Raw genomic sequence first — 16,173 nt, forward strand, 5'->3', positions numbered from 1 at the left:
GATGTGTGTTCCACAGACTTGCCTACACTTTACCTGTTTCTACATTAGATCTAGTTGGTTTATGGTTCTTGTCTTATGGTTTTTGGTTGTGTAATGCTCTTTCAGTAAAATCTGCCTCTAACAATTCACGACAATAATAACACAACACAACACATATAATCCCTTCTGCTAGACTAAATAAGTAACAGATTTTTTTTTAAAAAAAAGTGTTATTCTGTTTCAAGGTCATAATCAGCAGAGAGCAGGTAAAGTAATCGCCAGCAAAGTCTCAGACGCCCTCATGTTTTTGGCACCGTCTGGCTGTTCCAGAACTGAATCAAAATCTGATTGAGACTGTGAAGAACTCAACAAAGCCAGTTGAGAGGTCAAGCGCATTAGATTTAGAAGTTATAATCTTCTCCTGTTTGTTAGCTGCATTACCCTCAGAGCAAGTCCAGACTGATCCACTACAGTCAGGCTATAACCTGTTGTCCCTAAACGTCTGGCATTTAGGTTTACAGCCTGAAGCAACCCAAAGGCTCGTTATTTACCACATAACAGTATGTGCAAACACACACACACACACATACAGTATAATAGAATAAAAGGTCAGTTAATGAGCAGCCTGTTGAGGTGTGAGCATGTGTGTATTCCACATTCTCTCTCTCTGTCAGCTTTCTGCAGCAGGGTGTGTCCTTGTAATAACATTATCACCTCCTGTGGGTGAATAATGACCATGTCTCGCCTCACAGCTCACAGCTCTTGACTCTCTTCTCAGCCAGTGATGGCAAAACACAATGCAAATTGCAGCAAATCGTCAATGAGCTTGTGTTAAATCATGCAAATGTTTTCCATTCAACATCCGGAGAGTTCAGAGCACAGCAGCTCTGTGTGCAAAACTCTAAGAAAAAGCATCCACGCAGAGGTACGCATGCACTACTGATTGGCAGCTTTAATATTGCACTCAAATGATGCCATTTTATTGTTTCGTAAGCTATTAATAATGATGTTGGCAGGTTCTTAGGGATCAGTATAAATGTTTTAAATGGAAAACAGTAGCACTTGGTGTAGACTGCAGCAGAATATACATGTAACTCTGTGGTGTTAGGGGACTTGTCACAAGACATTCATCAAGCATAATTGTAGAAATGTTTAAAACTTATTACATTTTTTTTTAATAAACTTTTCATGTTTTCAGACATTTAGTCTGTTTTGTCTTTTATCATTTTATTTTCCATCCTTTTTTGTTTGGATTTGTTTGTTTCCTCATGACAAATGAAGGCATCCTGATTTCCAGAGCAGGCAGAGAAATGTGTGGAGTTAGTTCTGTTTCCTGCAGCAGGTTCCAGGTTCAGTAGGATCAGGTTACACATAGCAGCTTCTTTACTCATATCACATCTGGTCAGTACAAAACCTGAAATCAGCTTCGGTTTATTTGTCTTGTAAATGAGAGAGCAAACTCTCAGAGACAGGCTGTTTTTCACTCAAGTACCTCTCTCTGTCTGTCTGTCTGTCTGTCTGTCTGTCTGTCTGTCTGTCTGTCTGTCTGTCTGTCTGATTAGATTATAGGAAAGTTGCCATTATTTGTGCTTATTGTTTACTACACAAAATAGTAAATATATACAGTGTTTTCAGAAAGCATTCAATCCCCAGCGTTGTTTTTTTTACAGTTTAATGCTAAAATGCTTTACTTTTCCCCCTCAGATCAATTTACACTCATTATCCATAAAGACAAAGCAAAACCCAGATATATTAAAGATTTTTGAATATACACTGGCATAAGTGTTCAGACTCTTTGCAATGACTTTGCTACGATTGGAGTCTACCTGCAACATATTGAACTGATTGGGATCATGATTTGGACATGATTGGGAACATGATTTGGAAAGGCAAATGCACCAAGAGATGTACCAACTCCAGATGGATTCAGCTTCATGACTATTCGGACATTCAAAGAGAAGATGCCAACTATATGTCGTCTTGAGGACAACAACCTCCTCAACACTCTCTGGTGTTTATAACAATTTATAATCACACCCTCCAGTGTCAGCCAAATGAGGATGGGTTCCCTTTTGAGTCTGGTTTCTCTCAAGGTATTTTCCTCTTTCATCTAAGGGAGCTTTTCCTCACCACAGTCGCCTCAGTCACCTCAGGCTTGTTCATTGGGGATAAATACAAACACATTTAAATATAGGTCTAATATTAATGTTGAACTTTTGTTAAAAAAAAAACAAACAAAAAAAACAACAACTTATGTTCTGTAAAGCTGCTTCCTTTTAAATTTCCATTTAAAAAGACTATACAACTCAAATTGAACTGAATTGAATTAAATTGAATTGAAATGCCTGTCAATAGCAGACATAAAAATCAAACCAGGAGCTCAGAGGAGTTGCCTGCAGAGCTCAGAGTCCAGATTGGGGTGAGGCACAGATCTGGAGAAGTCTACAAAAAAACTTGCTATGCTGAAGCTTCCCAAGAGCACAAGGAGTCCTCAAGAACAACAATGAGAGGAGAGACTTCCACCTGACATAAAGCCCAATCTGTGCCTTCAGTTCCATTTTTCCTTCATTTGTTCATCTGCAGTAAGTATTTTATCCTGCTCAGGATCCAAGTACACACACATTCACACCAAAGGATAATTTGGCATATCCAGGCCACCTACTGACATGTTTTTGGGAGGAAACTGAAGAACCTGGTGGAAACCCACAATGACAAAGGACAAAACTCCGCACAGACAGTAACCCGAGCTCATGATTAAACCAGGGATAATTGAGCTGTGAGGTTGCAGTGCTGCCCAATCCACCACCACGCTGTCCTTATGTCCTTAATATTATTTTAGCTACATAAACTCACAGGTCTTTGACCTGTAAAATTTTGACATAATAATTTAAATTTCAGTTCAAAAGAAAGCAACAGACTAAATACACAACAATAAACAAAGAGATGAAGGGTAATAATAATGAGATAAAAGTGAGCAAAATCAATAAATGGATTAATATAGTGAATAGTATAAGTGAACATCATGAGAGAGATTTTCATTATGATATCAAAGGAGGGAGTAAATTTGTTAAATTACCTGTTTTATATTTTATGCCTTTGTTTTGGGACGTTAACAAAAATGCGTGAGAATTGTTTGTCAAAGGTGTCGTCTAGTTGGGTATACAGTGGGTTATAGTTTAGGGCACAGCTGGAATGTTTTGTTTTGCAGCAAAGCACGTTATTTCAAGGAATTCTGATCCATTCGTAGAAAATAGTAAATTTGAGTTTGGCATTAAAAAAAACACTGTTTTTCTTTTAACCGTGGCTAACCAGTGACTGATTTTCTCTCATTTCAGTCTACTTAAAGAGCTCCTGCTGTGGAGGGTCAGTCTGTTAGCATTCAAAAAGAAGAAGAAGAAAAAACAATCATTAACCTGTGAACCATTTTCTCTTATCTTTAGTGTTGATGATAAATAAGTATGCAGCAATAATCTACATCTTCATTCAAAGCTGTGGAAAATGGAGTGATTGGTGTTGTTCACAGAGTTAAAAATAAAACCAAACAAGACAAATAAATTCAATGCCTCCTATAAAAAGAGCTCAGATTTGGATCCTTTTATTGGAGTGAAATTAAGAATGAAAAAAATCTCAGAATCTGTTATTAAAGTAGGATGTATTTTTTTTAACACAATTGATTTTTTAATTATCTGTATAATTGATGTATTGTGTGTTACCATGTCACTATAGTGGTTAATATTTGATCACTGACTGACCGAAAAGTCTCTTGACTATTGACAGTACCTCATTTTTGGTTCTAAAAATATTTTAGTGCTTCAGTTTTGGTGGTGTCATAATAAAGTAAACTGTTCCCACCACCTATAACAGCAAAGCACCACATTTATAGCAGGAAATGAGCCTTCATTTCTACGGGGTGTCAATAAAATGACTAAAGAAGCATAAATCAAAAGGGCAGCAATTTTCTTTATATATAAATCCTGACAAAATCAGTTTAGTGAAACTACCTGTTTATTTTTTTTAATACATTATTATTTTATTAACAAAAACCTAAAGTATTTTTAATTAAATGTTTTGCATCATATTACCAATCAAAAGGATGATATATTCTTATTAATTTTGTTTGGTTATTAGACTCTTACTGGTTACAGGGGTTTTATGAGTAAAAATTTCAGAAATTAAAGCACTATAGTCCCAGAAACCAACCAGGCTACAATCCTGCACATTCTATGATAAATCCCAAATATAATCTATGTTGTAAAACCAAATCTCAGGAGAGTTTGGAATTGAATGCATGGATGGATCAATGTACGTGTTGATTGTACGATGCCTTCCAACAGCTCCAGGGGCTGCGTATCTTTACCCATAGAGAGCTCTGAACCTACAATCCTAAGAAAAGAAAAAGAAAAGAAATTAATTGTACATTTGATTTTGATAAATAAAAATTCTGTCTTCTTCTTCCTCTTCTTCACCTTATCCAGCCAAGCTTTCTACTTACCTAATTAAAACAAGACTGATTGAAAAACACAAATTAAAAAATATCTCAAAATGAGGTTAGTGTTAGGGAAAATTGATAGGTTTGCGTTTTTGCTCGATGCTGCCAGAGCCTCTTTCTTCCTAGTCTCTTTTTATGAATGAAGAGGCGCTCGCGCTTAATGAATGGTGCTAGTAGAAGACGTCATCGCCACTGTGACGTCGCGCTCCTTTTATGGAAGCGAGCTCGCCCATTCATAAAAACGGAAAGAGCTTCTCCGCCTGTGGTAGTAATGCTCTCGGGAGGATAAGTGAGCAGAGGAGGCTGTGAACAAGAAACCCGGGTTTTCCTTAACTGATTGTATTTCTAAAAGAGTAGAGGGGAAATAAACAAAGGACATCTGTCCACGCTATCGATATCACCAGCACGACAACGCGGTTAGGATGGAACAGCTGAGCGAGATGGAGTGCGGAGTCCTGAAGCGGCTGCTGAAGGAGGACGGAACGGCGCGGTGCCTGGTGTTGGACTGTCGCTCCTTCCTGGCGTTCAGCGCCTGCCACATACGGAGCGCGGTGAACGTCCGCTGCAACACGATAGTGCGCCGGAGAGCGAAGGGCTCCGTGTCTCTGGACCAGATCCTGGCTGGGGATGAAGAAGCGAAGTGCAGACTGATCTCAGGCCTGTATTCTGCCGTCATCCTGTACGACGAGCGCACACCGGATGCGGCCACTCTCAAAGAGGACAGCACCATCGCGCTGGTGTTTAACGCACTGGGAAGGGACACCTTTAACACAGAGGTCTATCTCCTCAAAGGTAAGAAAGAATCAATACATTAACCCTATTACTCTATCTATCTGTCTGTCTGTCTGTCTGTCTGTCTGTCTATATATCCGTCTATCTGTCTGTATATCCATTTATATATCAATCTATATATCCGTCTGTCTCTCTGTCTATCCGTCTATCTATCTATTTATCTATCATCCATCTATGTGTTTAACTATCTGTCCATCTATCTATCTATCTATCTATCTATCTATCTATCTATCTATCTATCTATCTATCTATCTATCATCCATCTATGTGTTTAACTATCTATCTATCTATCTATCTATCTATCTATCTATCTATCTATCTATCTATCTGTCCATCTATCTATCTGGCTGTCTATCTGATATTTCTAAGCTACATCAGGGAATGCATTTTACACTGCAGCATTTAGGCTTTTTATCATGTCATTATCCAATAGTTTTGGCTGAAAGAACAGTAGGCTACAATACAGTTCCGTGTTTTTTCCCCCAAACACCTCACCCATAAATTCTGGTGATTATATGGTGATAATAATTGCAGACATTGCAGACAAAAAAACATTTCTCTTTTTGTTTGGTAAATGTTAACTCTGGAAGGCCTGGTACATCTCCGTGCAATGTGGAAACACCAAACACTGCACACATCCTGTTCCCAATGCTTCTACATTTCACCTACCTGGGACATGAAATGACTTTATTAAATCCCTCAGTTAAAGAAGCATTTACAGAAGTGTGTCGAAATATGAAGCCACATCAGGGTGATTCGGCGACACACAAAAACGACATGCATGCAGACATTTGTATTGAAGTGAAAATGTCTTTGTTCTGAAATGTCATATTATTATAATACATCATAATGTCAATGAAATGAAAAGAGCTCGTGTTGGGGTCTTATTTCGAATGCAGTCATCAAAGAACATTAGATGTAAAGGGCTAATGTAATACTTTGATCTTATTTACAGGAGGCTACGACAGATTCTTCTCTCTATATCCAGACTACTGTTTAAAGAGTAAATCTCTGCCGACGCTTGCGGCTCAGAGCAGCACTGAGACAAGCTGCACCTCCTGCACAACTCCACAACACGACCAGGTGAGATTCATCACCATCAAGCTGGGGGGAGGGGTATGTGTATGTGTTGGGGTTGTGGTGGTGTTGGGGGAGGGGGTGGTTGGGGGAAACTCTTAATGTCCAACAGCGCATTAGCTGGCCTACAGTAACCTGGGCTACAAAATGGAGCCTTAATGGTCCATCGATTGGTGTCATTAAGCTCTTGTTTTTCCGGCCGGTAGCTATCTTTACTCAGATCTGTTTTACTCGTCCATCATTTCCTGGCTATAGCTTAAAAGCAGGTCTGCAACCTCAAATCAATATGGGTGCTTCCGCTTCCGGCCAAAGTGAATGTGCTAATATTATTAGGGAGAAACACCTAGTGCTTTTGCGCCAGGATTCTTGGGTTCAGGCTCAGTAGCAGATTGTGAGTTTGAGTCCTAGTACTGAAAATACTGCTTATGATGGGTCCATGATGGGAGATGATTAATTCTCCTCTGCTCAGCTATTTATTGATGATATTGAATTATACACCGTCATTAGATCTGTCTGTTCTAGGAAATTGTGCACAATTTCTTTTCTGAAAGTGAATAAATCTAAATGCAAATTGCAATGGTATAGACTGGTAAAGTACGCTAAATATTTAACATGAAATTTTTTCCCCTAACAGGGTGGACCAGTGGAGATCCTTCCCTTCCTGTTTCTTGGCAGTGCCTTTCATGCATCCAAAAAAGACATGTTGGATGGCATGGGCATCTCTGCCCTGCTGAATGTGTCTTCAAATTGTCCCAACCACTTTGAAGGCGTTTACCAGTATAAGTGCATCCCAGTGGAGGACAACCACAAGGAGGACATCAGCTCCTGGTTCACCGAAGCCATTGACTTCATAGGTGAGCTTGCTTTTTCTAATCACTGAGCAAGTACAAATCAACTGGGCAGGACTAAATTGGACTTGAGTAAATTGTTGGAAATGGGTTTACTCAGTATTGCTGCTTTTCATTGTTTTTCTTGTTCTTGTGAATGGCTAAAGGTCAAGCAGTGATTAACAGACTCATCTGCATTACATAAGTCAGTTTAGGTTATTCGTGTCACACCCACTGTTTTAATCGCTCACCCATTTCTCCATTCCGAAAGCACCTGTTATGTGTGCATTCATTTGCGCTTTGTTGATGAGTAATATATTAAAAATGGGTGGAACATTTAGGGCATGTGGTAGCCTAGAGGTTATGGTGTTGGGCTACCAATTGGAAGGTTGTGAGTTCGATCCCAGGTCCACCAAGCTGCCAGTGTCAGGCCCCTGAGCCGGCCCTTAACCCTCATTTGCTCAGTTGTATAAAACTTAAATAATGAAAGTCGCTCTGGAGAAAAATGCACCTGCCAAATGCTGGAAATGTAAATGTAGAAATGGTATGAAGGAAAGAGCTGCTCTTGTTGCTTGTACTGAGGGATGGGTTGGTTTGCAGTATGGGTGGTTCCCCCTCAGGCAGGGATTTCTGAAACTGTGGGCGGTGTTAGAGTGGGGCATCCTCAAGATCTGATTTCAGTGCGGCACATATCATCTGCATTAAAACCCAATGCTGAGAAAAGGAGGGGGCTATGTGAGCATGTATGACTGCATCAGAGTGTGGAGCTCGGGGACTGGGGTCTGACTCATCCGCCATTCAGCAGCACTCTGGTCCTTCAGTCATTAAATGTGTTTTATGGTGATTTCAGTTTTAAAAAAATCGAATAGGTTTGCCTGTGTCACTGCTTTAATAGACCAGATTTGAGACCTTTAAATGTTTTTATTTTTATTTATGTTAGGCTCACTTTTAAATTGAAATTAAGGTCAGATACACAGTCAAGCAAAAGATAATTCTCTCCTTTTGTTTCCACTGATTTCTCACTTCCGCATTAATGACTAGCATCTTGTTAGCAATGACAAGGTGAAAACGTTTGCATGTTCCAGTGGGGCATAGGGTGTGAAACATCCCCCAGGCTGTATTGGTGGTGTGAGGACTGTTCTCTCACTAGAGGTGTCAGGCTGCTTTTGAACCATTGATACCATTCAGAGTTATTAGACAATGTTGGTTTCTCTTTTTTGACAATTATTCAGGCCAACAGTTCCGACTGTCAGCAAAATAGAGGGTCTGGTAAGGTTCTGTTGAGACAGTAGACTACCTAGTTTATATTTAACATAAATTTTCCATTTTTTCCCCCACAGACTCTGTGAAAGACTCCAACGGTCGTGTCCTTGTTCACTGTCAAGCAGGTATTTCACGGTCAGCCACAATTTGTCTGGCATACCTGATGAAGAAGAAACGCGTGTGCCTGGACGAGGCTTTTGAGTTTGTCAAGCAACGGCGCAGCATCATCTCACCCAACTTCAGCTTCATGGGTCAGCTGCTACAGTTTGAGTCACAGGTGCTGGCTACTTCATGCTCAGTGGAGGCAGCCAGCCCATCAGCCACTCTAGGCCCCAAGTCTTCCCCATCAACAAGCTCACCCTTTATCTTCAGCTTCCCTATGGGGCCACACGGGCAGCCCAGTAGCCTCTCATACTTGCAGAGCCCTATTACCACCTCGCCCAGCTGCTGATAAAATGCTTGGCCATGAATGGCAAAACATTTCGGACTTTTAAAAGCAGAGGCTCACTAATGAAGGATACTAGCGTGGACATTAAATCTGAGGGAATTCTGGGAATCACTACCAATTTTCACCCAAACAAGATGTTTGATTGGTGGCTGGTTAGCTGGAAGTGGGACAAGAATATAAGAAGAAAGAACTTTATGGGCAACGCATCTCGGGTTCTTCCAAAGCCCTGCTGTGTGGTTTGAGTGAATGGTGTGGGGGTAGAGACAGCCTTCCTCACGCTCCCACTTCCTGACAAAGAGCAGCAGGCCCTTCATCTGTGGCAGGTACTGCAGACTGTGTCCAAGACTGCTGACTTCATCCTCCTCCTTGTTTTCTGAAACAAAATGACTGAGCCTGTCCAACACAGACTGAACCTGCTTGTGGTCAAGTGGTTCGTGCAGCATTTCTCATTTGTTTTTGCTGTATTTTAGTTTTTTTTTTGTGGTCAGTGCCTTGTACAAATAAGGTACAGGACACAGAAGGGTCTGTCTGCACAATCACATACTGCACATCATGCAGATCTTTGAAGGTAGAAGGACAGGCAACTCTTGACTAAAATGTTTTAACTTGCAATACGTCTCCGTCCCTCCACCGAAACAGAGCAATAACATCTCCCTGCCTCTTCCCAGTTGTCACCAAAACACTGTTGTGTTTCAGATGTCTATAACACGGTACTATCTTGCTCTTGATGTCTTGTATTCGGTCTCTAATCATTTGTACAGTAGCAGGCTCAGGCGTTATTTCTGCTGTATGAGTCGCAGATAAAGGATGTTAAATTCTCCGGATTAGAATGTTCTCATTTTTTTTCTAGCATTTTGGTACAGATGTGTTTTGTGAAGGGTACACACATTTCCCTAGGTCACTTTTATGGGTCTAACCACTGTAACCTTTATTTCTTTTGTAAATGTGGTTCTGATGGTGGCTACAACTCCTGCTGCTGTGTGACTGCATTGGATAAATACATAAGAGTAAAGCTAGAGACTCTTGCAGTCTTCTGAATGTTTATGTTAAGACACAACTCAGTAAGAGTCTCCCACCTTTGAATTCTTCAGCTTGCCTTGAAGAGCAGAGTTCATCTCAACGTTGAACCGGGGGTTTAATCATTTCACTGAATAACGTGGGCACCTTTTTTAATGAGCACTTTTAAGTGATGCAATATACTGAGGTTTTGTTTTGCACATGGCCGGAGTAGACACAACAGCTGAATACTGTTTGTTACAACCGTTAGAGCTTTACTTTGTGTCCATGTAAATTCCATGGTCTGTCATCCAAATCACTAAAGAATGCAATACTTTTTACTGTATCTGTCAAATGAGATGTTTAGACTGCCAGTGGCAATATCAGTCGTTTCGATTTTTAAAGCAATTTGTTGTGTATATTTTATTTATTCCTTGACTTCCACTGTCAAATAAACAACGTTCTTTAATGAAAGTCTGGTGTGATTCTTTAATACGTTGTTTCTTTTGCAACGATTCACTGCAAAAAGACTCACAGCACCCCCTGGTGCAGGCAATTTGCAACTGCACAAGTTTTTAAAGTGAAAAGCCAAGAAATATAACCCAAATGTTTACTTGAAAAGTGGCAGCACAAATACACTCCCATACGTTTATCAAAGCAAAAGAAGAGAGCATGAAAGAATGTAAATTAACATCCACCAGTCTTATACTACATATATACCCTTATTCATTTATATGTACATATTACTACACCTTCTGTATAACCTCATACCCTTATTTATTACACTGCCACTTGTAAATAAGCTATCTATGCACTTCTGGTTAGATGCTAACTGCATTTCGTTGGCTCTGTACATGTACCTTGCACAATGACAATAAAGTTGAATCTAATCTAATCTTTGAAGTATCGAAGATGCCGCCACTGTCTTCGGATAGTGATAGTGTTGAACGCCATCTTTTTCATTTCATTGCTGAAATGACTATTAAAAGCAAGTAAGTTGTTTCACCAACGTTCAAAGATGTGAAGAACTAAACACTGCATGTGGAAGATCAGTTGTTTAGTGCCACAAAGTAACCATAAATAACGCTTTGAGACAGCAGTGTTCTTCAACATGGTAGCGGTAGAGATTTATATATTCATATATGTCCTGCTAAGACAACTAGGGTTCCATCCATAAAACGTCCTTTTATGTGATGGACTGATAAGTATTCATGCCTTGTTTTAGTTTATGCAGGCGTAGGCCATGTATCCTAGAATCCCAAACAACAGAGAAAACAGATAATTAAGCTTCTTTATCAAACTGCTGCCATGCCATTATGCTTTTTTTCCTAAGGAAGGTGTTTTGGCCGTGTTAACAAGAGGCTGGATTATAACATCACTCCCCTGTCAGAGTGTGATGATAATCAGCCGTAAAGTGTAAACAATCCAACCCACTCACAAACTAAGAGGCAGTCACTTTCGACCAAAACCTCACACCTGCTGTGCAATCAGTTCAGATGAGATGAATGCCATTTTTCCATGGAACAGGAACGAAATGTGAGTCACAACACCGCCCTGGTGCTAAAAGGGAAACGGACAACAAACCCGACATGAGGAGCACATATGACATATGTACTTTATTAAGACTTGTTTACATGATTGAGGACTGTTCAATTAGTCTGCTTGTGGTAAATAGCTCATGACATTCTTATTAAAGTAAAATGAAATTAAAAAAAATAAGGGAAATAATTAGATACAAGTGAAATGTGAAAGTGGTTCAGGCTGAGAGGTGAAAAAGACAGTTGTGCCCTTTTCCACCAACATGGTGCTGGTGTTAAAAACAAACAAAACAAGAAATAACCGTTTCCTTATCTGGTTCTCTGTTTCACCCCAGCACTAAAATACCACTGGGTTAGAGCCAAGAACCAGAGATGTCATTTCATGTTGCCATGACAACACCAAGTTATTTAAATAAGACGTGAACGATGTTGGCTTGAAATAATCAAATCAAAAATTATATCACAAGTATGAATCATAAGTCTCAGAAGGAAACAGCACTCTTACCTGAAAAACATAAGACTTCATTAAAGCAGCTTTGCAAAAGCACAAACATGCATCCATCTCGTATGCCATTATTGTCTAGGGAAATATCTTCACTGTGAACAAAGAAAGATATGACCTTGAATGGTAATGTGTGTTCTCAAACCATCCTACACAGTTTTTTTTCCTTCCATTAGGGAAACTCCTACACCTGGCCATGTTGCATAATCGTTCATATCTTCGAATGGTGGAAAACGTGGGCTGGTTATTTAAAAAGAAAAAAAAAAAAAATGAGAAAAAAAAGCTCTGATTCCCTGTACAGCACCAGTACTGTGTTGGTGGAGAAGTGGATTACAATACACACACCACTAAGGTGATTTTAACAAAATGACAACAACCTCCCGCAAAACAGAACTCTCCAGGGGCATGTTGGCTTCAAACTGCTGTAAATGTGCATCAGTGATGCTGAAATGTCAGTAGTGTCTCAAAGGAGAAAAATCTCTGCAAGAGATTACGCTGGAATGAGACTGAGAATACAGATCACGCTGCTGTCGTCCAAAAACGTTACTGAAAGCAGACAGTGATCAGAGAACGGGAAAGAAAAAAAGCCTACTAATGAAGCTGCTCTTCATCAGAAAACAAGAGCACAGAGAGCAGAGCTTTTACCGAAGCACACATCCATCACAATCATTACAGGAAATGTTTGATTTCATAAATGCCATTTCTCAGTTTCATTAGAATAACTTAAACCCTTCCTAAAAGTGCAAGTCTTTTAAAACAATGCATTTTTATAGTTCCAGATATGCTAACAGAGGTGATAAGTCTGACTTTTTCTTGTGCAAATCAAAAACAAAACAATAAAAACCTGTTCAACATTTTGCTATTAAAGGCTCACACTGGAGAATCGGGTTTCCATACGTGTCCAACATCAGAAAAGAAAATGAAGAATAAAAAGTCAGATAAGAGTGAGACGATGCTCTATGGAACGCGGTTATAAAGAGAAAAACAAAAAAAACATAACAGGTCCCTAGAGCATTAACATGTGGTCCATTTTGTAGTGTGTTAGGTTTAAAATAATTCATAATAAAATGGTTTAAAGAAAGGACGCTGGCAAAAGAGGAACAGAAATGTGTACTGAATTAAACCAGTACTAAATGGGGAAAAAAAAAAGCTATGGCAAATAAGTCACTTGTTTTCGATCCCTTCAGTCCTCATCCCTCTGACCTATGACCTCAAAACACCTAGAGGAGGAGCAGGAGGAGGGTTGCTTGAAAACCTTAACGCTGTAGATGTGAGTGAGCTGTGTGAGGTGAGAGAGCAGGTTAGAGGCTGGAGAAAGATGAGGATCAGCTGGAGGCCAGAATACGTGTGAAGGAGTGTGTAACAGTCTGAGCAATGTGCACAAGATGAGTTCTGGACACTCAAGATTTCTGCTCTGCTGCTGCTGGCGGCTGCGCTGTGCTCTCCGGTTTCACAATCTGGTATGTGATGAGGTACTCCGGGTACGCCTGTGTAAAAAAACAATAGAACCAGTGAGTGATAGCATTTATAGCAGTACATTATGATGACTATACTTCAGCAGACAGCTCTCTCATAAGTTGGGTAGCTGATACACATTTGTCAAAATTAGGGGTGTGCACGGATAGACGAACATTCGAATATTCGGTCTGCTGTAATTATTCGATAAATAAAAATGCTATTCAAATTTTGCTATATTTTTGGCGCGGATGCAGCCGCCGCCACCAACGATGAAGAGGATGCGGCAATGCCCGCTCGTCGGGAAAAGGCTGAGCCAGTTCTTCGGCGATGATTACAGAGAATCCAGCCGAGACGAGTGGGAACAGTTCTTGCTGGAGCCATGTATTCCACCAGATGAGGATCCCATTCAGTGGTGGAACGAAAACACGAAGCGCTTCACAAAACTTGGTCGCTTAGCACACCGTTACTTGTGTGTCCCGGCAACTTCTGTGCCGTCAGAGCGCGTTTTCTCCGCAGCCGGCCTTATTGTTAACAGACTAAGGAGCCGACTTTCCCCCGATCATTTTGACATGCTTGTGTTCCTTAACAAGAACATGTAAAACAATAGAAAGGAAGCAAAAAAGATTTGCTGAGTTTAAAAGGTTCAAAGTTAAATGTAGCCTAGGCTACGTTCTGTACAATAGCCTAATTGCTGCAGGCGGCTTTATTTACGTTTTTTTTGTTCACTTTTTTTTGCTTTTGTTCTGTACTTTTTTGTTTGTTTGCACACATTGTTAAAGGTTTTCAGCTACAAAACACGATGTAACATAATGTTTAAGCTTATTGTGTATAAGCTTGTTTAAAAATGACGGAAACAATAAATGTTACTGAAAAATAACGTCTGTCTCATTAAACTTAATTTAAATAAACGAATATTCGAATATTCGTTTTTTGTGAGCTCAAATATTCGAATGTGATATTTGCGGAAAACGCACATCCCTAGTCCAAATGCCCTGGGATCTTTTACCCACCCAGATGTGAACTGCTAGGCTTTTGAGATGTCTCATACATTTTAGGGAGAGGGGCTGTGTCACATTTATACCGGTGGCACATCAAAAATTATTAATATGACCACCACCATTATCCTCCTCTACCTCCATCTGCATTCTGTCTGCTCCCCCTTGTGGCAACTGGGCCTTATATGCAGCTGTATAGTTTCCCTGTTGTACCTAAACAGGACTATAAGACCCTGGGCCTTGTCAGTCTTTAGTCACCATGGCAACAATGTCCTTGGCCTGTTGTACCTAAACCGGACCAATACCAATCTCGCATTTAGAATTATGTGATTATTATTATAGTACGACCAAATGTGTCATTTTGAGTCACATGAGTGGTCTCATCAATGCTCATCAATGGAGCCTCATCTCATTCCCTACTCGATGAATGATGCTGTCATGACTCTACAGTGCAAAATAAAAGGACTTTGTCACAAAAAAACTGAACACTGACCTGCTCTCCTCTGTAGATAACATATTCTGCGTAGGCCAGGCCATTAACGCTGGGCCTCCCGATGACCGAGTGGTGCCCCGGAGGTGCATGAGCCATTTTCATGGCACTGAACTGCAGGAAGGATTTGCCTAGGGTAACGCGACAAAACAACATCTGCCTGCACAACACAAACAAATACATTATTATTATTAGCCTACAGCGCCATACACTGGTTCTTTAAACACAATGCTATTAAGAGCTGCTGTACCTGTGGCAGACGTAGCAGGAGCGGTCTTTGTGTGTGGGGCAGCCCGTGCCGCCGCCGATGCCATACACATATTGGTTGCTCTTGGATGAATTCTCAGCAAAGTAGATTCCCGCACCGAACATTCCTCCAATGTAGGCGTGTCTCTCATCAAAACCTTTGTGGATGATGGCGTTAATGAAAGGAGAGCCTGGGCGAGGAGAAGAAAAACACATGAGATTTGTCACAAGGCTGAATACCACATGGTTTGGACATTGAGGCAATTCACTTCCTAAATTCAGTATGGTATTTTAAAAAGGGAAATGTTTAAAAAGGGAAAAGGTAATCCTTAATCTGGTGACACTTTCTGTAAGTAAATGACCTCGAGATGTAGTTAGAAGCTTCACAATTTGTCAAACCATATACTGCAGAACATGCAGTTTCAGAGCCATTCACACAATTTCTGCATTTTTGTTGACATCATAAACTAGCGTTCAGTTCATTCATCTTAGGATTTTACTAATGACTGTATAAAAGCACTCCAGTCCTAAATGAACACAGACCAGTGTGTGTCCACTAAGTCCACTAAGAAAAGAAAACAAGAGTCATACCATGGAACAGCATGCGCTCGTTGTGGTGGTTATGGTTTTCGTCTGCAATTTCTTTCTGTCTGTGTGAATATCTCTCTCTCAGCTTCTTATTCACCACCTTCTGAATCTGCATGTGCGCGCACACACACACACACACACACACACACACATTAATCCCCACCAGCAATGCCTCTATAACATATGAAACAAATAAACATTGTTGACTTTAATGAGTGCGTGTTATTTAACTTTTGTCATGTTCAGCTCTTGCTTACCTTCAGGATGTTGTACCTGCTGAAGACTCCGCCAGCATTTCCGCCATCCCTGTGCTCTCTGATCGTGCTCTGCAGCTAAACCACACACACAAAAAAAAACATTTAACACTATGACAGCTGCTACTTTACAGAACTTCAGTTCGAGAGTTTTTCTACCAGACAAGCTATTAAATCTCTTTTTTGATAGTCTTTTCACGAATCACTTGTCAAGGTAGAAACTGGAGGCCA

General features: G+C 40.3%; 2 protein-coding genes across 5 annotated transcripts in view; one reads left to right on the forward strand and one right to left on the reverse strand.

Annotated features, from left to right (window-relative positions):
• The first annotated feature begins 4,699 nt into the window (after positions 1-4,699).
• dusp4 (dual specificity phosphatase 4) lies at positions 4,700-10,345 on the forward strand. The gene is made up of 4 exons (XM_060891376.1): positions 4,700-5,260; positions 6,216-6,343; positions 6,972-7,191; positions 8,505-10,345. The coding sequence occupies exons 1-4, from the start codon at positions 4,891-4,893 to the stop codon at positions 8,876-8,878; spliced, it is 1,092 nt and encodes a 363-aa protein (XP_060747359.1). The 5' UTR covers positions 4,700-4,890; the 3' UTR covers positions 8,879-10,345.
• Positions 10,346-11,461: 1,116 nt separating this feature from the next.
• Positions 11,462-16,173, reverse strand: part of tnksa (tankyrase, TRF1-interacting ankyrin-related ADP-ribose polymerase a) — a 94,334-nt gene continuing 89,622 nt past the window's right edge. For all 4 annotated transcript variants that reach the window (XM_060891773.1, XM_060891774.1, XM_060891775.1 and 1 more), the window contains 5 exons: positions 15,946-16,020; positions 15,692-15,797; positions 15,105-15,291; positions 14,858-15,014; positions 11,462-13,398 (listed from right to left, as the gene is read on the reverse strand). In XM_060891773.1, the coding sequence (XP_060747756.1) occupies positions 13,312-13,398; positions 14,858-15,014; positions 15,105-15,291; positions 15,692-15,797; positions 15,946-16,020 (612 nt within the window). In that variant the 3' untranslated portion in view covers positions 11,462-13,311. The remainder of the gene's footprint in view (positions 13,399-14,857; positions 15,015-15,104; positions 15,292-15,691; positions 15,798-15,945; positions 16,021-16,173) is intronic.

Source organism: Tachysurus vachellii, chromosome 17 (genome assembly GCF_030014155.1).
Source record: "Tachysurus vachellii isolate PV-2020 chromosome 17, HZAU_Pvac_v1, whole genome shotgun sequence".
Lineage (NCBI taxonomy): Eukaryota > Metazoa > Chordata > Actinopteri > Siluriformes > Bagridae > Tachysurus > Tachysurus vachellii.